Source organism: Nuphar pumila, chromosome 4 (genome assembly GCF_984573655.1).
Source record: "Nuphar pumila chromosome 4, dmNupPumi1.hap1.1, whole genome shotgun sequence".
Lineage (NCBI taxonomy): Eukaryota > Viridiplantae > Streptophyta > Magnoliopsida > Nymphaeales > Nymphaeaceae > Nuphar > Nuphar pumila.
The window spans coordinates 122,701,595-122,728,152 of NC_143252.1; the positions used below are offsets into that span (position 1 = coordinate 122,701,595).

At 38.4% G+C, this 26,558-nt stretch overlaps 1 protein-coding gene across 2 annotated transcripts in view; it reads right to left on the reverse strand.

Annotated features, from left to right (window-relative positions):
• LOC149840874 (lipase class 3 family protein) overlaps window positions 1-26,558 on the reverse strand; it is a 150,321-nt gene that overhangs the window by 95,290 nt on the left and 28,473 nt on the right. For both annotated transcript variants that reach the window (XM_090003413.1, XM_090003412.1), the window contains exon 8: window positions 14,640-14,794. In XM_090003413.1, coding sequence (XP_089859539.1) covers window positions 14,640-14,794 — 155 coding nt within the window. The remainder of the gene's footprint in view (window positions 1-14,639; window positions 14,795-26,558) is intronic.

Here is a 26,558-nt window from a genome sequence, read left to right on the forward strand (position 1 = left end):
CTTGACTAGCAATAGAGCTGTTGAACTGTGCCCAACAGCTCTATTGAGTCCTCTTTCAACTGTGTATATAAAGGGGTGCAGCCCCTCTTGTATTTTACTCCAATGCTTCTTAAGCAATTGGTTTTTCATATCAATAAAGAATACATTTTTATTTTTATTTTGTTTCCAGTTATACCCTTTTTAAGGGTTATGCTTTAGTGTCATTCTTGACACTTGCTCTTGTTAATCTAAGCTCGTGTTTCGAAGATCCCCATTTCATTTCATGGTATCAGAGCCGCGGAAGTACTAAATCTTGAGGAAAAGCTGCCTCGGTTTCCGTGCCCGTTTGCAAAAGTGTTCGCCACTTGAAGAGAAGTGTTTTATCACTTCATTGGAGAAGATTTCACATCTTGTTGTATTGTTTTTTTTTTCTTTTTAATTTTCCTTCTTGTTTCTCTTCTATCCCTATTCTTTCTCTCCTTGTAATCGATGGATGACAATGATAAAGTCACCATCATGCCTATGAAACTAAGCGATACGAACTATGTAACATGGGCTTCAATCATGAAGCACCATATATGGGGAAAAGGCTTATGGGGGATTGTGGATGGTTCCGATTCGGAACCTAAGCTATCTCTTACTAAAAAGGAGGGAGATAAAGAGGTCCCTCTATCGGAAGAAGAGAAAATCAAGGCTATTGCCTCATACGAGAAGAAATGGAAAGAATGGAGAATATCTCATGCGAAGATAATGTCATGGCTTATCAATAGCGTTGACATTAAAAAATGCTCAAGTCTTGCCAAATTTGATCATGCCGATAAGGCATGGGAATACCTTAAGAATATGTATTCCCTTAAAGATATTGCACACGTGTGCAACCTCCAAGAAAAAGTTCGAATGATGACACAAGGAGACAAAACTATTCGTGAATATTACAATGGGTTGTCCAAACTTTGGGAAGAACTTTTCCTTTTAGAACCAAAGTGGCATTGTGCCGAAGACATCGAGCTTCGTCAGAAACAACTCGATGCTGAACATTTTTACTAGTTTATCACTGGATTAAGGCTGGAATTTGAAACCACTAAATCGGCCCTACTTCACCGGGGAAAAATTCCTTCTATTGTTGAAACTATTGAAGAGTTAACAATGGAAGAAAATCGTCTCCGGAAAGGTTCTTTAAAAATTGAAGATGATTCCGTTTTAGCCGTGTCTAGACCAGGGAATCATGTTCGATCATATAGGCCTCCTCACTTTAACCGACAAAATGGTGACTATGATAAGAAGAAAGTTATTGTCATCACTGTCATGAATCAGGACACTACAGGCCACAATGTCCCAAACTTAAGGAACTGAGAGAAAAAAGAGCTGCAATTGCTGGATCAGAGCCTAAAGATCAGGATGCACCAGTTTTCCTGGCCCAACTAATGAAGATTCTTCAGCCTCTCATCAAAGGTGCCTCTTCCTCATCTGAAGCTTCAACCGGCGCAGCAGCCTCATCTTTTTCTAATCTAGGTAAAATTTCTTGGTTCTTGACTCTGGTGCATCTTTTCATATGACCCCAAATAATCAAAGTCTATCCAAATGTGTTAAAAATAAAACAAGTGTGTCAAAGGTCTTTACTGCTGATGGGACTTCTCTTGAAATAGAAGGAATAGGAAATTTTGAAAAAATTTATAAAACAAAAAAAAAAATTATTCCAGAAATTAGACATGTTCCCAAATTAAATTTAAATCTTTTATCTGTATCTCAAATTTCTGATTATGGGTGTAATATTTCTTTTTCTTCTCATGGTTGTTGGGTACAGGATCGTCAGTCAGGCAAGCTGATTGGGGAAGGCCATAAAGAAGGAGGACTTTATTACATGGATTTTTTGGAAATGCCGAAGAAAGCTTTTTGTTATAATATTCAAAAAATAGAGTTGAAACTGTGGCATAAGAGACTTGGTCACCCACATATAGCCAAAATCCAACATTTTCCAAATCTAGGGAAATTTTGTAACTCTGAATCATTTGATTGTAAAGATTGTATTCTCGGCAAAATGAAAAGATTACCATTTCAGAACAGAACCTTTTTCTCTTCAAGACCACTTGAATTAATACACTCGGATGTTTGGGGTCCTGCACCAGTAATTTCTAAAGGAGGATTTGTTTACTATGTTATTTTTGTCGATGATTTCTCCCGACATACGTGGATGTACTTTCTCAAACATAAGTCTGAAGTATTTTCATACTTTCAAACTTTTCATAATATGGTTAAAAACAAGTTTCAAAATGATATTACTATTTTTCGCACAGATTCAGGGGGAGAGTTTTTATCCACAGATTTTCAAAATTATCTTAAATTGCATGGCATCACACATCAAAGATCTTGTCCTTATACACCTCAACAAAATGGACTGGCAGAACGAAAACATCGCCATATTATAGAAACCACTAGGACTTTATTAATAGCAAATCAAGTCCCGAAAGACTTTTGGGCAGAAGCTGCCTTAACTGCCACCTATCTCATTAATAGGATGCCATCTTCTTCGTTACAAAATATCACTCCCATTGAAAAACTTATGAACATTTCTCCAGACTACTCTAGACTAAGAATATTTGGGTGCAAATGTTTCATATTTACTGACAAAAATGATAAACTTTCCCCTCGTGCGATTCCCTGTGCCTTTTTAGGATATGCTGAAAACCAGAAAGGTTATAGATGTTTTGACTTCAAAAATAATAAACTATATGTGTCTAGAAATGTTTCCTTTCTTGAAAAAGAGAGCTTCTTTGATTTTAGAAAATTAAAAGACGTCACTGAGTACTCCTTTTTGCTAGATCTAACATCAACATCTGATGAATATGACCTTGACTGTAACTTTGATGATGATCAAAGAATTATTGATCTTAATGTTGAAAATGAAGTTCATAGAGATACTAGTATTCAATATTCCAGGCGACAAGAGTCTAATCCTCCATGTGCACTTGAGAAATATTCTAACATTCCAACTAGACAATCAACCCGAATCTCGAGACCTCCAGGAAAGTTTGTATCATACGAGTCTTTCTCACCCACATATAGGGCAGTTATTGCATTAATTCACTCATATGAAGAACCATCCACATATTTTCAAGCAAAAAATGATATCAAATGGATAAAAGCCATGAAAGCTGAATTAGATGCACTTGAAAAGGCTTCTACATGGAATATTCAAGATCTTCCTCCAGGGAAGAAAACTATAGGATGTCGATGGGTTTATAAAATTAAAACCAAGAGTGATGGTACTCTTGAAAGATATAAAGCCCGTTTAGTAGCCAAAGGTTATGCCCAAGAATATGGGATTGATTATGAAGAAACCTTTGCTCCGGTGGCTCGTATGACTATTGTCCGAACCTTAATTGCCTTAGCTTCTATCAAAAAATGGTCTATTTTTCAAATGGATGTCAAAAATGTTTTTTTAAATGGAAAGCTAGTTGAAGAAGTATATATGGAACCCCCTCCTGGTCTAAGTATTCCTAAGGGTAAAGTCCTTCGCTTAGAAAAAGCTCTTTATGGACTTAAACAAGCACCAAAAGCTTGGTATGATAGGTTTAGTCGTGTTATGATTGATATTGGTTTTCAATTCTGTTTAACTAACACTGCTTTGTTTATTAAGAATTCTGATGCAGGGATCATTGTGCTTCTTCTCTATGTGGATGATATGATCATCACCGGAAGCGATAAACAGGGAGTTGAAACAATCAAAACACTTCTTAAATCTCATTTTGAAATGATTGATTTGGGCTTGTTGAGATATTTTTTAGGCATTGAAGTTGCTTATTCTCCTAGAGGATATTTATTATCTCAGACTAAATTTGCTTTTGATATTGTTTTCAGGTCTGGTATTACTGATGATAAGAAAGTCGACACTCCAGAAGTTGTTAATGTTAAAATGAAGATTGATGATGGAGAACTTCTTGCAGACCCTACTCCTTACAGACAGCTTGTCGGGGCACTTTCCTATCTATCCATTACCAGACCAGATATAGCACATGTTGTTCATACAGCAAGTCAATTTCAACATGCTCCTACTTCTGTTCATATGGGAGCAGTCATGCGTATTATCAGATACATCAAGTCCTCTCTTTCACGAGGACTTTTCTTATCTTCCTCCTCTTCTCTTGATTTAATTGCATATACTGATGCTGATTGGGGAGGTGATCCCAATAACAGACACTCAACCACTGGCTTTTGTGTCTTTTTAGGGGAATCATTAATCTCGTGGAGGTGTAAAAAGCAGCAAAAGGTATCTCTCTCATCCACCGAAGCTGAATACAGAGCCATGGCAACCACGACCATGGAAATAGTTTGGCTCCGACGACTGCTTGCTGACATGGGAGTTGAAGCAACAAAGGCTTCAAAAATGTGTTGTGACAACAAAAGTGCGATCTACATTGCCAGTAACAGAACATTCCACGAACGCACCAAACACATCGAAATGGATTGTCACTACGTCAGAGAGGAATATCTACACGGGATAATTGATCTGCCATATGTCACTTCAGAATATCAGTTAGCAGACTTCTTTACAAAGCCTCTCGCTGCTCCCTGATTTCACTTTCTCTTAGACAAACTTTCGCTCATTGTACCGTAAGTTTGAGGGGGAGTGTTAAAATGTAAAACTGCACATATATGTATATATAATAATATTATATTATTATATTATTATATATAAATACATTTTTCATTTCTTTTTTTCTGTAATTTTTTTCCTTTATTTTTATTTTTTGTCTTTATGTCATCTAGTTCAGTTTGAACTAGAATGACTGTTGCTAGTCAAGTCCTGTCCAGACTTGACTAGCAATAGAGCTGTTGGACTGACACATTCCAACAGCTCTAAATAGAGCTGTTGGACTGTGCCCAACAGCTCTATTGAGTCCTCTTTCAGCTGTGTATATAAAGGGGTGCAGCCCCTCTTGTATTTTACTCCAATGCTTCTTAAGCAATTGGTTTTTCATATCAATAAAGAATACATTTTTATTTTTATTTTGTTTCCAGTTATACCCTTTTTAGGGGTTATGCTTTAGTGTCATTCTTGACACTTGCGCTTGTTATTCTAAGCTCGTGTTTCGAAGATCCCCATTTCATTTCAGGTTTCACATATCGACCATTGCTTTATGTCATTTACTTTGCCATCGCGCTATCACATGCACAGGCTACTGCTTATGCATTTATTTAGCTGGGGTATAGTTTTGTACCTCGTGCACTACTTACGCATTTATTTAGTCGGAGTATGGTTTCGTACCTCGAGCACTACTTACACATTTATTTTGCCAAGGTACAGTTTTGTACCTCGTGCAATGCTTACGCATTGATTTAGCTCGATGTGTGGTTTCGCACATCGAGCCTTGCTTTATACTTGATTGTCGCGCTGAAATGTGCACAGACCTGCATAATGTAATATATGTATTATTGGTACATATATCCAACCTCGTAAGGTATGCAGTTGCGTACTCTTTCCTACCTCGTAGCATGTTTGCGCTTTTATAAAAGACACGGATTTATGCATGAGCACAAAAACTTTAAAGAAAAAAGTTTTCTTGCGAAAATCCAACATTCCAAAAATGCGTAATTTTGAAAAGCAAAATTCGAACACTTGGGGGTTGCCTAATTGCAACTAAGTTTTTCCCAAACCGGCACGATAGGAGGAAATGTTTTAACTTTGCTTTAATATCCGATATGACCCGGATATCCCTGGTTGGGAGCATGAAAATGTGTTTGGTTGGGGTTTCTTCTGAGAAACCCATACCCCTTTTATCGTAATCGGTATCGCAAGACATGTACCACATGTTTGATACTATGATAACTGGATGAGAGATTCGTGGGATCTCGTATCGTGCAAGGTGCACAATGATATAAAAGTGTTTTGAAAGACCAATTCATGTCAAACTAAACTAAAATGATTCCATCGTTTCTTTCACGAAACAATTGAGTTAGGGTTTCTTTAGAGAAACTAATACCCCAATCATCGTAGTTGTACTATCAGATATGCACGGCATGTTAGTACTACGATGATTGGATAAGAGGTTTATAGAATCCTCATAGCGTGCAAAAAATGCACATTGTTGAAATCACATAAATGGTGATAATCGCCTTCACTAGCAAGATGCTCGAACTGGTTTGAAAGACCAGAGCATGTAGAATGGGTTGTCAGTTAAAATAGAACCCGATGTATTCATTCGCCTCTTTGTTTTCGTCAAGGGAGAGAATGAGATGCTACAAAAACTCCGATGGATGGGTTGTTAACAACCACCCCTTGGGCAAATGACTCGGTGTCCCCAATCATCGGAGTTAAGGGACGAGACTACCAAAAATTATCTTAAGTGGTAGATTTAATGGAACTTCTACAAAAGTTGAGTGCATCCTTTGCCACGAATGTCTTTGGAAAATTCTCTCTCGGTCACCGACCATCCCCTTAGGAACGGACTCAGCTAGTTGTTCGGGGTATCGAAAAATATATAGCATAACAAACCCCCAAACAGTCTTAGTTGTTTCTATGTTTCGCTCCTATGCATACCCTCAAGACAGCTAATATCAAAACAAAGTTATCATGTTCACTTTACTTATATTGAATTGCATACCATGTATGAAATAAATGCTTATGTTAGATTTGTTCTAAATTGTTATAATTGTGCACCTACCAGTTTTTTATGAAACTGACCTATCTTATGGGTACAGGTGATGATTAAGTCTGAGCGACAGACGATAGCGCGATTACAAGATGACATCAAGATCCCACTGTTTCTTCGGACATTCTGCGTCCTGGATACATCTTTTTTGTTTAAAATTTTGTATAAAGATTTCTTTAGAAAATCTCATTTTGTATAAACATGAAATTATCTTTTAATTCATATGGTTTTAAATGTTGTTACGAAGATGCAAATCTACTGTGAAATGGAAGTTTTGCGGTAATGCACCCAAGGTTGTCCACTTGTTATTTTGAAAATCATTTCCGTTGATTTGCTAAAACAAAAACTCCGAAAAAAAAGGATTTTCCAGTATCTTTCAAGTTCTTCTAAAAGTTTACAAGTTAAAATTTTCGAGCGTTAAAATATGATACCAAATGATGATATTTTATCCGAATGTCATAAGTCAAGCGGGTCAAATGTATTTATTGCCGATAGGACATCTCTTGAAGTAAAGGGAATATAAAATTTTGAAAAAAAAATTCAAAACTCAAAAAGATTTTCTATTCTAAAAATTAGATATATTCTCAAATTAAATCTAAATCTTTGATATGTTTATCAATTATCTGAGCATGGGTATAATGTTTTCTTCACTTTTGTTGGTTGTCGAGTGCAGGATCGTCAGTCAGGGAAGCTGATTAGGGAATGTCATAGAGAAGAAGGTTTATAATACATGGATTTTTTAAAAATACACAAGAATACCTTTTGTTATAATGTTCAGAAATTAGATTTGGATTTATGGTGTAAAAGGTTTGGCCATCCTAATGTATCCAAAATTCAACATTTTTCAAATATGGAAAAAATTTGTAATCTTGAAAATTTTACATGTAAAGATTATATTCTTGGCAAAATGAAGAGATTGTCATTTCAAGAAAGAACCTTTGTCTCTACATGACCGCTTGAGTTAATACATTCGGATGTTTGAGGCCCAACACCTGTTATATCTAAGAGTGAGTTTGCATATTATGTAATCTTTGTTGATGATTTTACTAAACACACTTGGATTTATTTCCTTAAACACAAATTTGAAGTTTTTTCATACTTTCGAATATTTTACAATTTAGTCAAAAATAAGTTTCAAAATGATATCTCTATCTTTTGCACTGATTCATGGGAAGAATTTTTATCAAAAGAATTTAAAACTTACCTAAAATTAAATAGTATCACAAATAAAAAATCGTGTCCCTACACTCCAAAACAAAATGGTTTAGCCGAAAGAAAACATAGGTATATCATAGAGACCACAAGAACTTTGCTTATTTCAAACCAAGTACCTAAAGATTTTTGGGCTAAAGCTACATTAACTACAGTTTATCTCGTTAACAGAATACTATCTGCCTCCTTGAAAAATGTATCACCAGTGGAAAATAAATTTTAAACCTAGCCCTGATTATTCTAGATTAAGAGTTTTTTGGTGTAAATGTTTTTTTTCACTGATAAAAATGATAAACTTTCTCCTCGTACTACTCGTCTCTTATTGAGATATGCAAATAACCAAAAAGGCTATAGATGTTTTGCTTTTAAAAATAAAAAATTGTATGTTTAAAGAAATGTATCTTTCTTAGAAAAAGAAAAGTTTTTTTAATTTGAAAATCCTAAGGAAATAACTGAGTATTATTTCTTGTTGGATCTAATCCCAAAGTTTGGTGATTGTGATGGTGATCTTGATGAAGATCAAGAAGTCAGAAATGTTAAAGTAAAGAAGAATCTTATGATAATGAGATGAGTGAAGAAGAACCTCATAGAGATAAAAAATGTATCTAATATTCCAGGCGTAGTAATTCTAAACATCCATGTGCCCTTGAAAAATATACCAATGATGAAAACCATGTAGAAATGCAAACTAAAAGGTCATCTAGAGTATCAAAACCCACTGAGAAATTTGTCTTATGAGTCTTTTTCACCTAACTATCAAATTTACATTGCGTTAATATGTTCCTATACAGAACCCTCAAACTATGCTGAAGCAAAAGAACATCCTCAATTAGTAGAAGCCATGAGGGTAGAATTAGATGTCCTAGAAAAGGCGAATATTGAGACTGTCCAAGATATTCTCCCAAGAAAGAAACCCATAGGTTGTTGATGGATATATAAAGTAAAAACCAAGAAGGATGGAACTCTTGAAAGGTACAAAGTCAGATTAGTTGCCAAGGGATACTCTCAAGAGTATGCAGTAGATTATGAAGAAACATTTACCCCAGTTGCTAGGATGACCACTGTTAGGACCTTACTAGCCCTTGCAACCAAGGTTTTAAAACCCGTGACTCGGAACTCGACTCGTTCTTTATTGACTCGTGACTCGGCGGGTCAACTCGATGACTCGGACCGGGTTTTGTTAACTTTTGATTTTAAAAGAAAAACAATATATAATTTGTTTGAAACCATGTTTTTTAGTAAACATAGTCTCCAAATGTCTGTAAGAATATAAAAACAACTGCAAAGAGCTATAGAGGTTTGCTTGAATAATTGAATTTGGTATCTATACAAGCACTTTGACTAATTCACTTGAATTAGAGGATTTGGTCACCATGAGTTCAGTCTGCTACTACCTAAGGTTCCTAAAATGGCCAATCATATATGCTAGCTTGTTTTAAAAGTTTTAATTCCCTCTCTAACAAATCCATAAATGTAAAACAGGGATATATGTGCATATTGAAAGTTTACAGAATGCCCAATATCAACATAAATAAGCAATTTTCTCATGTATAAAACTATGCAGGAAATATATTAATGGCATAACTATAAAAAGACTAGTAATATTTGAATATGTACAATGCTTGTTCACATAACAAATGGATGATGAAACCTAAATGTGACTTCCCATAGGCACAGTTGACCCGCCATATACAGTGACAATCATTTCTTTAAAATATTTTGCTAGAATAAGTTGATAACACAGGGTGAACAGTAGTTCAAACAACATGGCGATTTTATTTTATGGATTTAAATGCTTTTTTTATCTTTAAATGATTTTTATTTTCTTTTTTATACAAAATCTGAGGGTAACCCTTGTTAAAATATATGTACTTATATATTTCGAAACTGTAATTTGAAACTTAAAAAACAAATTTCAAACATCGCAAAACTCGCCCGAGTCAGGCCGAGTCAAGGCCGAGTTTTGGCAAACCGAGTTTGCCTTGCCGGGTTGACTCGCTGGAGGGGCGAGCCGAGCCGAGTCAACGAGTTGACTCGGCGAGTTTTAAAACATTGCTTGAAACTATGAAAAGATGGCCTATATATTAAATGGATGTTAAGAATATGTTTCTTAGTGAGAATTTGGCCGAAAAAGTTTATATGGAAGCCCCACCTGGTATAACTATTCCTAAAGGGAAGGCTCTTCATTTAGATAAAGCCCTATATGATCTTAAACAAGCATCAAAAGCTTCGTATGATTGGTTTAGTCAAGTTATATTTGATGTTGGATTTCAATCTTGTTTGATTAACACAAATTTGTTTGTTAAGATTTCTTATGTAGGTATTATTATTCTTCTCCTCTACGTGGACGATATGATCAGAGGGGGCAAACAGGGAGTTGAACACATTAAAAAACTTCTCAAAATATATTTTGAAATGACTTATTTGGTTTTTTAATTTTCTTGATATTGAAGTTGCTTATTCTTCTAGAGGGTATCTATTGACTTAATCTAAATTTGCTTGAGATATTGTTGTCAGATCTGGATTTTAAATGATAAGAATGTTGACACTCCAGAAGTTGTTAATATCAAAATAAGAATTGATGATGAAAAACCACTTGAAAACCTAACACCATACAAACAACTTATAGGGGCACTATCTTATCTTTCGATTACGAGACCTGACATATCGCACACAGTTCACATAACTAACCAGTTTCAGTATGCTCCCACTTTTGTTCATATGGGGGCAGTTTTATGCCTTATTAGATATATCAAAACTTGTATTTATCGATGTCTTTTCTTATCTGTTTCTTCATCTTTAGATTTAACTGCTTATATTGATGCTGACTGGCGAGGTGATCCCAATAATCGACACTCAACCATTGGTTTTTGTGTTTTCTTAGATGACTCAATCTCATGGCGATGTAGGAAGCAACAAAGGGTCACTCTCCTCGTCTGAAGCGGAATACTGAGCAATTGCTACAACCACTATGGAGGTGGTCTTGCTAAAGAGATTGTTGGTTGACATGGATGCTCAAATTAAAGAAGCATCACAAATGTGCTGACAACAAAAGTTTCATCTATATTGCCAACAACCGGACCTTCCACAAACGAACCAAACACATTGAGATGGACTGTCACTATGTACGAGAAGAATATCTACATGGTACTATCGATCTTTCCTATGTTACTTCAAAATAGCAATTGACGGATTTCTTCACCAAACCTCTCACTGTTCCTAGATTTCACTTTCTCTTGGACAAACTTTCGGTTATCTAACCATAAATTTGAGGCAGAGTATTAAAATATATATATATATATATATATATATGTGTGTGTGTGTGTAACTAAGTTAATAACTCGGGTTAGTCTAGTTAGGATTAGTTTTTATTTTTTTAATAAGATAGGACTAGTCAACACTTGTTGACCAGTCAATATTAAGAGTCGTTGGAGGTCCAACGACTCTATTTAGACCATTGGACCCCCCAACAACTCTCTCGTGGGTCTCCTTTGTGTATAAATATGGGGCATAATCCCACCACTTGTAATGCTTCTTGCATTGATCCATTATACAACAACAACAACAACAACAACAACAACAACAACAACTACGCCTTCATCCCAAAACAATTGGGGTCAGCGATATGAACCAAAAAAGAAATTCATTTTGGGTCTTCCACAAGAATCCTTTTCCTCCAATCATTTCTATCCAATGCCATGTCCTCGGTGAGGTTCAAAGCATTCATATCCTTTCCTATCATCTCCATCCAAGTCTTCCTAGGCCTACCCCGACCTCTTTTAACTAATATATTTTCCCATTTCTCCAACCTTCTAACTGGAGCATCATTAGGCCTTCGCCGAGTATGTCCAAACCACCGTAAACGATTCTCTCGCATCTTATTTTCAATGGGTGCAACACCTACCTTCTTACGTATCTCCTCGTTCCGAATCTTATCTTTTATCGTATTTCCACACATCCATCTAAGCATCCGCATCTCAGCTACACTCATTTTTTGAATATGATGTCTCTTGGCAGCCCAACATTCTGTACCATATAGTAAAGCGGGTCTAATAGTCGTCCTATAAAACTTTCTCTTCAACCGCAATGGCATTCTAGGATCGCACAACACTCCAGTTGCACTTTTCCATTTCATCCACCCAACCTTTATCCTATGATTTACATCTCCATCAATAAAATTATTATTTTTAATTCTTGTGTTAACCACCTTTGGTGGATTTGGTGTGTGAGCCCATTGTGTGACTTTTGTGTATTCTTTTGGTGCTTTAGTGGAGAGTGTCCACAATTTGGTGAACATCTTCGGAGGGACTTGTTTTCTTACATGTATCATAGTTTTATTGTTTGTCTTGTATCTTGTATATTTTCATTGCTTGTTATATCTTATGGGACACAACCACCTTAGAGTAATACCTGATATTATATTGGTTTCTTGTATAAGCCCCATAATATCATATCCTATCAATGAAAGTCTTGGTGTGCAGCTGCTGCCCATGCATTCACTTAAGGGGCTCAGAGCACTCTTTCAACATAAGAGCTTCATCATCATTCTTCCTACCTCAAAGGTAATATGATATCATAACAGATTCCTCATTCTTGTTTGAGATCAATATGAAGGCTGGGCAAGCTCTCTTGATGACAAAAATGTCTACTTTAGTTTTTGTACTTTTGTAGGAGGGATTTTACCTGCTGGAGAATTAAGAATCGAGAAGCTATTGAGTTTGAATATAGAGCAATAGCATCGGGAGTTTGCAAAGGCCTTTGAGTCATGGGTATTTTCCATAGTCGTGACTTGATTTAATGATTTCAATGACTCATGTGACAATATGATACAAGCCTCAAGCTTCTAACCTTGGATATAGGAGGAATTGGAGGGAAATGGAGAATTGAATAGGGAGAGGTTCGATGGAATAATATAGACGGCTATGATGGAGTGTGATTATGAGATGATAATATCTAGACCCTAGATAGATCTAAGCCCTAGAGCCTCTCTAACACTAGGTTCGAGCCAAGAGAACTCAAGAAGAGTGCCCGATTGATTAATTGTCTAAAAAATTACAAAATGAAAGCTAGAGATCCTATTAATAGACTTTCTAAGCCAAGGCATCCTCCAGAAGCTACACAAGCCATCTCTATTACAAGGCTTCTCAAATGAGCTTATCACAAGACCAAAATACCCTTGTATCCCTTTTACACCCTCCACATGGATTATGGATCCTAATATGATAATATCCCAAACCCAAGACCCAATTACAAGATCGTTAAGCCCACTTACAAGCTAAATGGACCCAAATACATATCTCATACCCAAATATAAGTGGTCTGATACAAGTGGATCTAGTCCAAGATATGGGGCTTGTAACATGATAAGCTGGCAAAATGCATTAAAAACTATCACCTGGGTACGAGTACGGATGTGGGTACGCGCATGGGTATGGAAGGTACGGCACGACAATTTCAAAAAATGAGGGTATGGAGACACGGCTATATATATATATATATAAAAAGAATGAGAGTTTGGGTCTCGATCAAGTGCAGATCTATATTAAGATCCACACTTGATCCATATCCACCTTTTTTAATAAAAAGGTGGGGGCACGAAACCCCCCTTTTCTCTCTTGGTAGCCCCACTCCACTGCCTCTCTTTCCTTCTCTCCCTCTCTTCGTAACCCCCACCCCACGTCTCTCTCTCTCTCTCTCTCTCTCTCTCTCTCTCTCTCTCTCTCTCCATAACCCTCACCCCACCACCTCTCTCTCCCTCTTTCCTCTCTCTCTCTCTTGGTAACCACCACCCTTCTCTCTTCTCATCGAAACCCCCACCTCTCTCTCTCTCTCTCTCTCTCTCTCTCTCTCTCTCTCTCTCTCTCTCTCTCTCTCTCTCTCTCTCGTAAGTGAGAGAAGAAGAAGGTGAGGGTGGGACCTCTCTCTCTCTTTGTTCCTCATCTTTTTCTTCTCTCTCTCTTCTTCTTCTTCTTCTTCTTCTTCTTCTTCTTCTTCTTCTTCTGCCAATGGTGGGAAGGGGAGGGTTTAGAAAGAAAAAAAAGAGATTGTCGGTTTGGAGTTGGGTCTTAGTTGGACCCGACCATGTACCCGTGCCATGCCCGGTACCCGTACTTGTGTCTAGCTGTGTCGACACGAGTATGTGGCCTGTTTTGCTGTGTCCCAGTGACAGATTAAAAATGATCCAATTCTTTACCAGTGTACTAAACATGTTGATATTAATTGTTATTTCATTCAAGAAGAGGTTGAGAGGAATTGTCAAGACAATATATCTTCATACCCAAGATCAATTAACAAATTTGTTTATCAAGCCCTAAAAGAAGGCAAGTCATGAAGATCTTGTAAGCAAGTTGGGAGTGATAGATGTCTTTCATCCCGACTTAAGGGGAAGTCTTATGAAGTACAACAATATATTAGGGGCCTTTTTTTGTCTATTTTTTATAGATTTGCCCAGTCATATACATGTAAATCTTTTTATCTCATGCAAAGGGTATTTTTGTCTTTTGTATATGCCCTAAAAGCGAGCCTTAGTGAAAGTGATATGGGACAATGGAAAAGTATCCCTATTTTTCCTTCTTATTTCTCTCTCCCTCTCAGTCCATATCATCTTCTTCTTCCTCTTTCTTTCTTCCTTCTGCTTCTTTAATCTTCTTGTTTGTTTGAAAAGAATACCATTAGAGATGTAGATCATGAAAGCAAAACATGACCAGAAAAGAACACCATTAGAGATGTAGACCATGAAAGCAAAACACAATATAAGTTAGGCATGATGTAATATGTGCAGGGGGGGGAGAGAGAGACTTAATCAGCCCATCCAAGTCTTCATTTGTAAGCACACATTCCCTGCACAAGCCATCAGTCAGAAGGTCTTCAGGAGTCTCAGTTCCTCGTACAGCAATGACCACTGATCTCAAATGATGTAAAACCACAATAAAGTATGCTGCCTCACGTTTCACCTGGAAAAAAGGAGCACAAATGAGATATAAGGCAGGTTTCATAGACTAAATTTTCTGATACCACATGATTTCAGAATTCTGAAGTTTTCGTTTATGCATTTCATGGTAAATTGTGATGTACAGGTAGTTCATATACATGACTTCTCATATTTCAATGGCTAAGTTAAAGAGAGCCAAAGGCTAAGTTGTGTACTTCCATTATGTTCGCATAATTAATCTGTCATTGAGATGAAGTTTCCTAAATCCAACAGAAGCAAACAGTAATAATCTTGCCAGATGAATTGGCAATACATTGCATTTCAAAGGTAAACACAAGAGAACCTGATGTAGACACGACCCCATTATGGGAAGTTGGTCTCGTGAAACACGAGTATGCATACACGCCGAGGAAGCAACCAAACCTAAATGAGAAATAAACTTTGAAAACAATTTTTTTTTGTTGTTTTTTTCGAAAATAAAACAATAACTATGCTAGATATAACCTAAGACTACGGCCCTAGACAAAAAGTATATGACTACCTATATATATTTCAGTTTCAAAACTCTCTTTCAATGTGATTTGGCTCTTGAGTGTGACAGTCCGAATAATTCAAAAGAGTCAGCTTGACAGCGATACACACTTGCATAAATGGTGCGCAGAAAATTCAGAAGTTCAAATGACAGAAGTGCAAATGAATTCAGTTTGAGTATACAACGATAGGCACAGCAAATAGACAGGGAAAAAATATTCAAGTTTGGAGCTCATGCAGTGGCCGCAACAATACAGAAAATGACACACTTTCAGAGAATACTTCAAAAGCCAATACTCAGTCTGGAAACAGCAATAATTGTGCAGGAAAAAAACTCACACTTTTTAGAAATGATTTCAAATGTGACTATTCAGTCTAGTACCAACTGGGTGCAGGGCTGCAACAAGATGGACTGTCGCTGAACTGCTTCAGCATGGCCGTCCCAGCTGAACCCAGGGTGTATAGGATGCCCAAACAATGAACTCTTAAATCAAGTATCTCAGTTCATGCATGAACCGAAAACTGGTCATATGGATGCCCTCAAACGCATTCTTCGTTACTTAAAAGGCACGGTGGGTGATGGACTCACATATGTACAATCTTCATGGGGAACACCAAAACATGACATATTGGCCTATACAGATGCAGACTGGGCAGGGGACCCAGATGAGAGGAGGTCTGTTTTAGGATACTGTGTTTTTATTGGAGGAAATTTTGTTTCATGGAGTAGCAGAAAACAGAAGGCAGTGGTGAGATCTAGCACAGAGGCAGAGTATAGATCCATGGCAGTCACCACAGCAGAAGTGACCTAGATTAGGCATTTACTTAAAGAGATGGAAAAGAATATCTCAAGTTCGACTCTTATGTGTGATAATAAAAGTGCTATACAAATTGCGTTCAATCCTGTTCATCACCGTCAGACTAAGCATATTGAGATTGACCAACATTTAATCAGACAAAAGATAGCAGACAAAGAAATTGAACCGATTTATGTGTCTTCAGAAGACCAAGTCGTTGATATGTTCACAAAAGGTCTCACAAGTAACCGTTTCTGGTATCTAAAGAACAAGTTGCGCATGGTTCACTCCCATGCGCAACTTGAGGGAGGGTATTAGAACATGGAACAGATATGGAGATATGGATCCAGTAGAGGATCCATATCCGATACAGCACATACATGTTTTGTAGTTTAATGTAATATGTATTACTAATACAGGGCAGTTTTGTCCATGTAAAATATTGTAACCCTATTAAGTTAATGATGTATTAGTGCAACATCTATCAAGAAAGAGTGTGGCTGCCGATTTCCCAAGAAGAGCCTGTTCTCTCTCCTCACTGTTTCATTGTTTCCTTCACCAAATATGACTGCTAAAAGCAGTTTTCACAGGTCAATCTCACGAAAAACTGGTAGGTGCACAAATAGGACAGCAGAGAACAGAATTAAGTGTATGCATGTAATTTTATCATGCTCAACAGTTTATACAAGTGAGAAACTCTATAAGCAGTTTATCAACACAAGTAAATACTACAATTAGCATAAGCAGTTCATCAGAACAAGTAAATGCTACAACTAGCATAAGCAGCAATTAACAAGTACAAAGCAAACAAGAAGTGAACAGGATAACTTAGCTGGCTTGCGGGTACACGCAAGGCACGAATCGTAGACATAACTGAGACTAGTTTGGGGGTCTATTATGCCATGTATTTTCAAATACCCCGATTAGCCCATCCCCTAACTCCGATAACTGGGAATACCGAGTCATAGACCGCGGGGTGGTTGTTAACAACCTATCCATCGGAGTTTTTGTACTGTCTCATCCTCTCTCTTGACAAAAAACAACACGAAGAATGAGCGCTTCAGGTTTTATTTAACTGAAGACTCATTTTGCATGCTCTGGTCTGTTCGACCCAACTCAAGCATCTTGCCGATGAAGGTGAGTTATCACCTATGTCACATGGACTCGGCTAGGGAGGCGCCGCACCCGAGTCGACACGCCCCGACACGGGTGCGGACACGGGTGCGGCTTCGGACACGGCCCGGACTCGGTCAACGAATCGAGGCCGAGTCTGTCCTTGTTTTGGACTTGGTCAATGTTGACTGAGTCCAAAAATGTCCATTTTTAAGGTAAAAAACAAAAAAAAAATGATCTTTTTATATATTTTTTTAAAAAATATATATATAGCATGAGTCTCAAACATAAGCCCCTGAAAAAAAAAATTGGGCGGCGCGGCCCCCCCTGGACCCCGCCCACTGACCGCGCAGTGGGACCCGCATCGAGAGGAGCCCCCGGACCCCCCTTTCTGCAAGGGTAAAAGTACAATTTGCAAAGTTTATAAAAACACTCATGCTGGTGCCAAACTTTAGAGGACAATATCCACATATATGCACACAGGATATATTATTATATATATATATATAGCCGAGTCCCCGTGTCCAAAATTTTTAAAATTGCGCCGCACCCGTGTCGTACCCATGTGATATAGGTTATCACTATTTTTGGAATTACAGCATTGTGCTATTAGCACAATTCGAGGTCACGTGACTGTCTCATCCAATCATCGTGGTATTGACATGGCCCGCATGTCTACGAGTACACTACAACAAAAGGGGTATAAGTTTCACAAAAAAGAAACCCCAACACAAAGTTTCGCAAAGATGCAATGTAATGCAGAAACTCTTTTAACAAGTTTTATCTTTCGAAAATTGATGTATAACACTTGTGCTATTTGCACGCTATGAGATTGCCACTGATCTCTTGTCTGTTTATCATAGTATATATATGCAGCGCATAACTCGATACTAGTTCAATAAACAAGACACGGGTTTCTCAAAAGAATCCCACACAAACAGCACATAACATAAGTATGCTACAAATTTGATGGTGAAGGAAAGACCGACGGATGATTCAAAAAGAGACAATTCTCCCATGGAAGCAAATTTAAAGATGAGAGCCAAATATTGTGTTGAGTTAGAAGATCTTGCAGTATACAGACAATTAGTTGAAAGTTGTTAAGACTTGTCGACTATTAGTTATTTTCAAGTGTTTTATCTTTAAAGTTATTTATTTATTCTTAAAAGATGGTTCTTTAGAATTTTACAAATAATAAGAGACCTTCTTGTAATTTATTTTTTAGGCTAAACCTCTATTTAAACAAGAGGTGTTTAGCCCTAATGAAGTTACGATTTTTCCCTCTCTCTCTCTCTCTCTCTACCCTAATGAAGTTACGATTTTTCCCTCTCTCTCTCTCTCTCTCTCTCTCTCTCTCTCTCTCTCTCTCTCTCTCTCTCTGTGTTCCTGTGCAGTATTGGATTTCTCCACATGGTATCAGAGCAAATGGTCGTGGGAGCGTGAACCCGAGTTCGATCTGCGCCAAAAAAAGTGTGTGCTCTACCTCCTTTAATTTGGGTGGCATAGATCTGATAACAGATCTATTGTTTGACAAGAGTCAAGACATAGATATGTAATCAGATCCATAGAGCTCGGCAATATCTCTGTCATCTGGATTGTGTATCATCAACCATGATGCGCAAAAGCTGTGATTTTATCAACTGGACCTGGATTCAGTCGTGAATCTGAAGAAAATCCTATACTGTTAATCCTGGATCGGGATGGGAAATGAAATTATTGTTATTCTGTTGGAACCTTTCGATCGATCTGGGGTTGCCGTGAATGGAGTATTGCATGTTTCAATTTTTTTATGTCGTGAATCTTGTATCGTGAGCAGTCTTCATCGAAACTGTGTTGCCGTAAATGGAGTATCGCATGTTTTAATGTTTTATCTGTCGTGAATCCTGTACCGTGAGCAGTCTTCATCGGAACTGTGCTTCTAACAGAGTTGTGATTAAATACACAGAATTTTTGGTCGTGGTCAGAGATGACGTGGAGGTTTTTTTTTTTGTTGCTCCTGTAGAGGTGGTTGGAATGGTTCAGATCTGATCTCAGATCTGATGTAGTGTTTCTTCAAAATATCGTGGGGTGTCATAGCTTATGCAGTGTGCCGAACTTACTGTGGGTTCGTAACATATTCGTATTCAATCTGTAACGCCCCGAAATTTCAACTTATGATTTCGAAGACATTATCGAAAAACCTTTCAAAGATTTAAAGTTTTTACTTTTAAAAGCGACAGCGGAAGACATTTAGAAAGGAGCACAAGTTAACAAATTCTGGGTACGTTAGCTGAAAAACCATCATTTCACCTAAACAACTACTTAAAGGAGTTGAGGAAAATAAAGCAATAGATCATTAATAAAATCTGCAGTTTATTACAAAATGAGCATTTTCCCTGTTGAGACTAAGAGGCTTTTAGTAAATAAGTTTTTCTAAACTAGAGGTTATTTGAATCTTAATATTTAATGAGGGACCTGGGTGTAATTTTGTTCCTTGGACTATCTCTATTTAATATAGAAATTAGCCCTAATTCATTTTAACTGGTTCTCTTATTGTGCAGCCATCTCTCTCTCTCTCTCTCTCTCTCTCTCTCTCTCTCTCTCTCTCTCTCTCTCTCTCTCTCTCTCTCTCTCTCTACCTCGGTTTCTACGCATCTCACCTTACCTTCTACATGGTATCAGAGCAGTCGACCTTGAGAGCGTGATCTCGTGCCCTGCGCCAAGTTCGAGTGATTACAGAAAAGGTGTGATCGATCTTTGTTTTGAAATAAGTGATACAGATCTGATAACAGATCTGAGATCTGACAAATGTCATGACTCAGATCTGTAATCAGATCTAATGGTTATGGTGAATATCTATATCCATGTTGATAAGTACGAGTGTTGTGCAAAAGTCGTGAAACTGATTTTATTTTGGCTGTCGTGATCTATATGGCTGGGAGCAGCTGTCGTGAATACCTTTATCCATGTTGATAAGTACTAGTGTTGTGCAAAAGTTGTGAAACTGATTGTGTTTTGGCTGTCATGATGTATATGGCTGGGAGCAGCTGTCGTGAGTTGAAAAAAAAAAAAATCGTGCTCATGTTATCGCTGGTTGTGCTCAGATTCTATTTGGTGAGCAGTTGTCGTGATCTCTAGTCTCTGCGTGCTCATAGTATTAATTGGTCGTGCATCTGGGTGTTGTGTCATGATCTTTTTGACTCAGCAAGCAGTTGGGTGCTGTGTCGTGATTTTTTGTTCAGCAGGCTTGAAAGCAGTCTCTGCGTGCTCATATTATTGTTGGTCGTGCATCTGGGTGCTGTGTCGTGATCTTTTTGACTCAGCAGGCTTGAAAGCAGTCTCTGCGTGCTCATATTATTGTTGGTTGTGCATCTGGGTGTTGTGTAGTGATCTTTTTGACTCAGCAAGCAGCTGGGTGCTGTGTCGTGATCTTTTTAACTCACATATTATTGTTGGTTGTGCATCTGGGTGTTGTGTTGTGATCCTTTTAACTCAGCAGGCATGGTAGCAGCATGTTAATATAATTTTTTTTTGGAATCAGCAGGTGTTTTTTTTTTTGGAATCAGCAGGCGTGATTCCCTGCTGTGTTGAAAAAAAATATTTTGTTTGTGGGAACCGTTTCTTTTGTCGTGGGATTCTGTGTTGAGTATTGCTACTGGTTGTAGTAGTGGTTGATGGGTGATGGTAACACACGCTATGTCGTGTTGGATGTGTGATCTTGATTTGCAGCCTATAGTCATCATTGGTTGAGGTGGAAGGTTTTGGTCAAGTTTCTTTAAAATTATATTTGAAGTTTGGATCTGAACAGTCGAAGGTCGTGTTTCTCAGATTTCATTGGTGAAGTCAAAACTTGATATAGTCGGGTTCGTAGTTGATTGTGGGTGTGCGTGTGTGGTTGCTCCTGCATTTTGTGAATCAAGCCCATTAGTTTATATTATGGCTCAAGTGGTTAAATCAGATGCAGATTCCTCCAATGATTATGTAACTCTTAGCAGGGTTGAATATGACGAGCTCCTTGCTTTACGATCATCCAATTCGAAGTCTTCTGTTGCGGAGATTGTGTGCTCGACAGGTGATGGCCCATCTGGTCAAGGTGGTAGGTGGATCATTGATTCTGGAGCCTCTGGTCACTTGTGCGGAAATTCGAGTAACTTTTTTAGTTTAAAACTTGTGACTGATCAAAAAGGGGTACGTCTTGCTGATGGTAGCTCTTCCCCAATTGTAGGGCAAGGAAACATGTCTATTACCCCTACTCTTCAATTGTCGCATGTTCTTCATGCTCCTTCGTTTCCACAGAATTTATTATCCGTCAGTCGAATGACAAAAGATTTGAATTGTAGAGTGATTTTTGATCCTATGGGGTGCACCTTTCAGGACTTGCTGACGAGGAGAAGGATTGGTGGCGGCTATGAGGAAGGTGGTCTGTATTTCCTACAACAACCAGAGGTTTCGGCCTATTCTGTTGTTACATCATCCTCAAGTCCTCTATTGTGGCATCATCGTTTGGGTCACCTTCCAGTGACAAAACTTCGTCGTGTCATTCCTCATATACCTCCCTCAGTTTCTTTTCAGTGTGAAACATGTCAATTGGGAAAACATTGTCGAAGCTCTTTTCCTTCCGGTCAGAGTCCGTCATGTCAAGGATTGTTTGATCTTCTTCATGTAGATGTGTGGGGTCCGAGTAGGATTCCGAATAGGTCTCAGTGTCGTTATTATCTAGTTATTGTTGATGACTTCTCAAGGCTATCGTGGGTGTTCCTGCTAAAAGATCGGTCTCAAGGTCCTGTCATTCTTAAATCTTTAATTGCAGAGATAAAAACTCAATTTGACGTATGTGTTAAAATTGTTCGCACTGATAATGCTCTTGAGTTCAAATCCAAAGACTTACTTCAATTCTAATCTGTTAATGGGATTCAACCTCAATTTACATGTCCCCATACCTCTTAGCAAAATGGGGTGGCTGAGAGGAAACATAGACAAATCCTTAATGTTGCTCGGTGCCTTATGATTCAATCCAATATGCCTGCTTCATACTGGGGCGATGCGGTTTTGACAGCCGGGTTTCTTATAAATCGCATGCCGTCAAGATCTGTTGAAGACCAGGTCCCAATTCAAATTCTCCATCCAGAGGCTCCTCTCTTTCCTATCCCCCCTAAAGTTTTTGGATGTGTGTGTTTTGTGCATAAGTTGGGTCCTGATCGAGATAAACTTGTTGCGCAGTCTATTAAATGTGTTTTCCTTGGGTATCCTAAGAACCAAAAAGGATATTGTTGCTATGACCCTATATCTCATAAAGAGTATGTCAGTGCGGACGTTACCTTCTTTGAGTTTATTCCTTATTTTTCAAGTACTACTCCAAGACTACAGGAGAGCCTTGGTGATATCCTTCCTCTGCCGATTCCTCCCTTTCCGTTAGAGTCACTTTCTCCTCAGTCCTTGTCTCCATCGTCAGGTGTGTCTCGCTTCCGAAACCCTCTCATAGTATACACTCACAGGGTTCCTCCTACCTCCATGTCGCCATCACCTCCTTCTCCTCAGGTAAGTATTTCTGAGCATATTGTTGTCCCTACATCTGATGATGATCTTCCCATTACTCTGCACAAGGGAAAGAGACAGTGCACTCTTTATCCCATCTCGCAATTTGTATCAGAAGTTAATCTTGGGGCATCTATGAAGAATTTTATTTATGCTCTGTCTGCCTCCTTTGTTCCGCTTCATCACAGTCAAGCTCTAGTCGACTCCAACTGAATGCAGGCTATGCGTGATGAGATGGATGCCCTATGGTCTCGAAGCACTTGGGACTTGGTTGATCCTCCCACAGATGCAGATATTGTAGGCTGCAAATGGGTATATAGCATTAAATATAACTCGGATGGGTCGATTGAACGGTACAAAGCCCGGTTGGTTGCAAAAGGCTACACTCAGACTTATGGTGTTGACTTTTTTGAAACTTTCTCCCCAGTTGCTCATCTTGGCACTATTCGTCTCGTTCTTTCTGTTGTTGTGCACCATGGATGGCCCCTGTTTCAGTTGGATGTCAAGAATGCCTTTTTGTATGGGGATTTGCATGAAACTGTCTACATGCAACAACCCTCAGGCTTCGAGGTTCAGGGGGAGTGTCAGAAGGTGTGCAAGTTGAAGAAGGCTATTTATGGCCTGAAGCAGAGTCCGCAAGCATGGTTTCACAAATTATTTGAGGTAATGTCGAGTTTTGGCTTTGTCAGGTCAGCTTCAGATCACTCCTTGTTTATCAAGAAAACCAGTGCTGGAATTGTTGTTATGGTGGTATATGTCGATGACATCATATTAACAGGGAGCAGTGCCCAAGATATTTCTGCCACAAAAGATCATCTTCAGAAACACTTTGTTACTAAAGATCTTGGTCACCTTCGATATTTTCTGGGTATCGAAGTTGCAAGAAACAAAGAGGGCTTAGTGTTGTCTCAAAGAAAGTATGTGTTGGACTTATTAAAAGAGACTGGAATGCTAGGAGCTAATCCAGCTAATATTCCAATGGATCCCAAAACTCACATGTTCAATGAGAAGTCTGAGTATGTGGATAGTGCCAGCTTTAGATCCTTGGTGGGTAAGTTGCTATATGTGACTGTTATTAGACCTGACATTTCATTAGCTGTGAGTAAAATCAGTCAGTTCATGGACAAACCTACAAAAGTTCACTGGGATGCAGCCATGATGGTTCTTCGGTACTTAAAGGCATCTCCTGGTAAAGGTCTGTTGTTTCAACGAAATCCATCTTTGGACGTTGTTGCTTACACTGACGCAGATTATGCAGGATCTGTTGAAGATAGAAAGTCAACATCTCGATTTTGTGTGTTTGTGGGAGGAAATCTTGTTACCTGGAGGAGTAAGAAACAAACCGTTGTAGCCAGGTCGAGTGCTGAATCTGAATACCGAGCAATGGCCCAGACTGCTGCTGAGATTATGTGGGTAAAATCAGTCTTGACCGAACTTCAGGAGAAAGTATCCCTACCTATGTTGATGATGTGTGACAATAGGGTTGCTACATATATTGCCAACAACCCAGTGTTTCATGAAAGGACTAAACATATTGAAGTTGACTGTCACTATGTTCGCGACTTGGTTCAGGCTAGGTATATCTGCACCGATCATGTATCTTCCAAAGATCAAGTAGCTGATGTTTTTACCAAAGCCCTGGCGAGACCAAATTTCTCAAAATATTGTGACAAGCTGAACATGATTGATATCTATGCTCCAGCTTGAGGGGGAGTGTTGAGACTAAGAGGCTTTTAGTAAATAAGTTTTTCTAAACTAGAGGTTATTTGAATCTTAATATTTAATGAGGGACTTGGGTGTAATTTTGTTCCTTGGACTATCTCTATTTAATATAGAGATTAGCCCTAATTCATTTTAACTGGTTCTCTTATTGTGCAGCTCTCTCTCTCTCTCTCTCAGTTTCTGCGCATCTCACCTTACCTTCTACATTCTCAATGTCCGATAATCGAAAGAAAAACTTCAAAACTCAGAGCCAAGACGTCAGTAGAAAGAAGAGAAATCTTGAGTCATGATACACGACGCCATCGGCCGCGTGTGAAGTCCTACTCTTCACCTGCCCATGAGATGAGTCAGTTTCATAACAAACCAGTAGATGCATGAATAGGCAATGTAGAATAAAATAAAACAGGACATTCATAAGATAAACAGTTTATTACATCAAAACAACAAGTACAATTGTAATTTATTCTAGCAAGTGTAACATATGCAAAGAGCTATTGTTTGAAACAAGTATACCAACAATATTTCAAGTAGTATAAGTCTCAATCATCTACAGCTAATTAAAAATATATTCTTTAAGTTCTAATATTAACTGGCTTGTGGGTACGCACAGACACGAAACATAGAAACAGCCGAGTCCGATTCGGGGGTTTATTATGTCAGGTGTTTTTCATTAACCCAGATGGTTGTCTGAGTCCACTCCTAAGGGGACGATCAGTGACCAAGAGAGAATCTCCAAAAGCATTCGTGGCCAATGGATGCATTCAACTTCTGCAGAAGTACCTGAGAGTTACCACCTAGGATAATTTATAGTAATCCTAATTTCCCTAACTCTGGTGACTGGGGAAGCCGAGTCTTTTGCCCGTGGGGTGGTTGTTAACAACCTGTCCATCGAAGTTTTTGTATCATCCATCCTCTCCTATGATGAACCGTGAAGGTCGAATGGGCACGACGGGGGTTTCTTAACCGCCGCCCAATTCTACATGATCTGGTCTGTTAGGCCCACTCGAGCATCTTGCCTGTGAAGGTGAGTTGTCACCATTTATGTGATATCAGCATTGTGCTTAATGCACGCCTCGAGGTTGCTACAACCTCATCATCCAAACATCGTAACACACATGAGACATAGTTGTCCAAAAGTACGGTCGTACCTACCTAGAGGTACGACTACGATGAGAGGGCAACATTTAATGTCTTATGATTCTTTTAGTTCATACATGACATGTATTGCTCTTTGAGCATTTGGCCTGTGGAGGCCGGCATTATTTCATTTTTATCAATAAAGTGTTGATTGCCCACCTCGAGATACTCACTGACCTCTCATAATATTTGCATCGTACCTGTCTCAAGGTCTGGTTACGATAGCGATTTTGTGTGTTTCATGATGGATAACTCATCACAGTATTACATAGAACAATAATATACTCGGCATGCTCAATTACTAAGGAACAGGACATCTCAGACAAGTCCTGGGATCGTTGTGGATCCAAACATTTCTTTCGAGTAACCGCCTCGGGGTACCAATAATTGCATCTAGCAACGCATACTAAATCACAAGCTTTATAAGCAGGAATTCATTCTCGAGGAGTCAGCCTTGCACAAGGAAACACCTCCTCTCGAACTTTTAGTGCTTGTACACAATTTCGCACCTTTCTAGAAAAAAGGGCAAAATGTGGTATATGTACCTGCACACCCTCCAAGGCTTGCCTGAGGGTGGCAACCAGCAAGGCATCTACAGTAACTTATAACAGTGAGCAAGTACAGAGACACAGTCATAGGCATTTCTGAAAAAAATGAATTCACTCGTATCACATACATCAAGCATTAAATTCCGAAGGAATATGAACGAGGAAAACCCAAAACAGACAATCACAAGTTAGATAATTCTACAGGTAAGCAGGTATGCAAAATAAACCATTCTATCTCAGAATCCTTATATTTTATTTCATTCATCCAAAATCCTTGTGCGATTTTCCCCTACCTTGGGATGTTGTGCACCTGCGTGCGTCTACGAGTGTAGATGATATGAGGCTCAGGCCGCGGAGCCAGAGCGGGGTTCAATGCAAAGTCTACAAAAGTGTGGGCATTCAGCGCTATATTATTTATTATGCC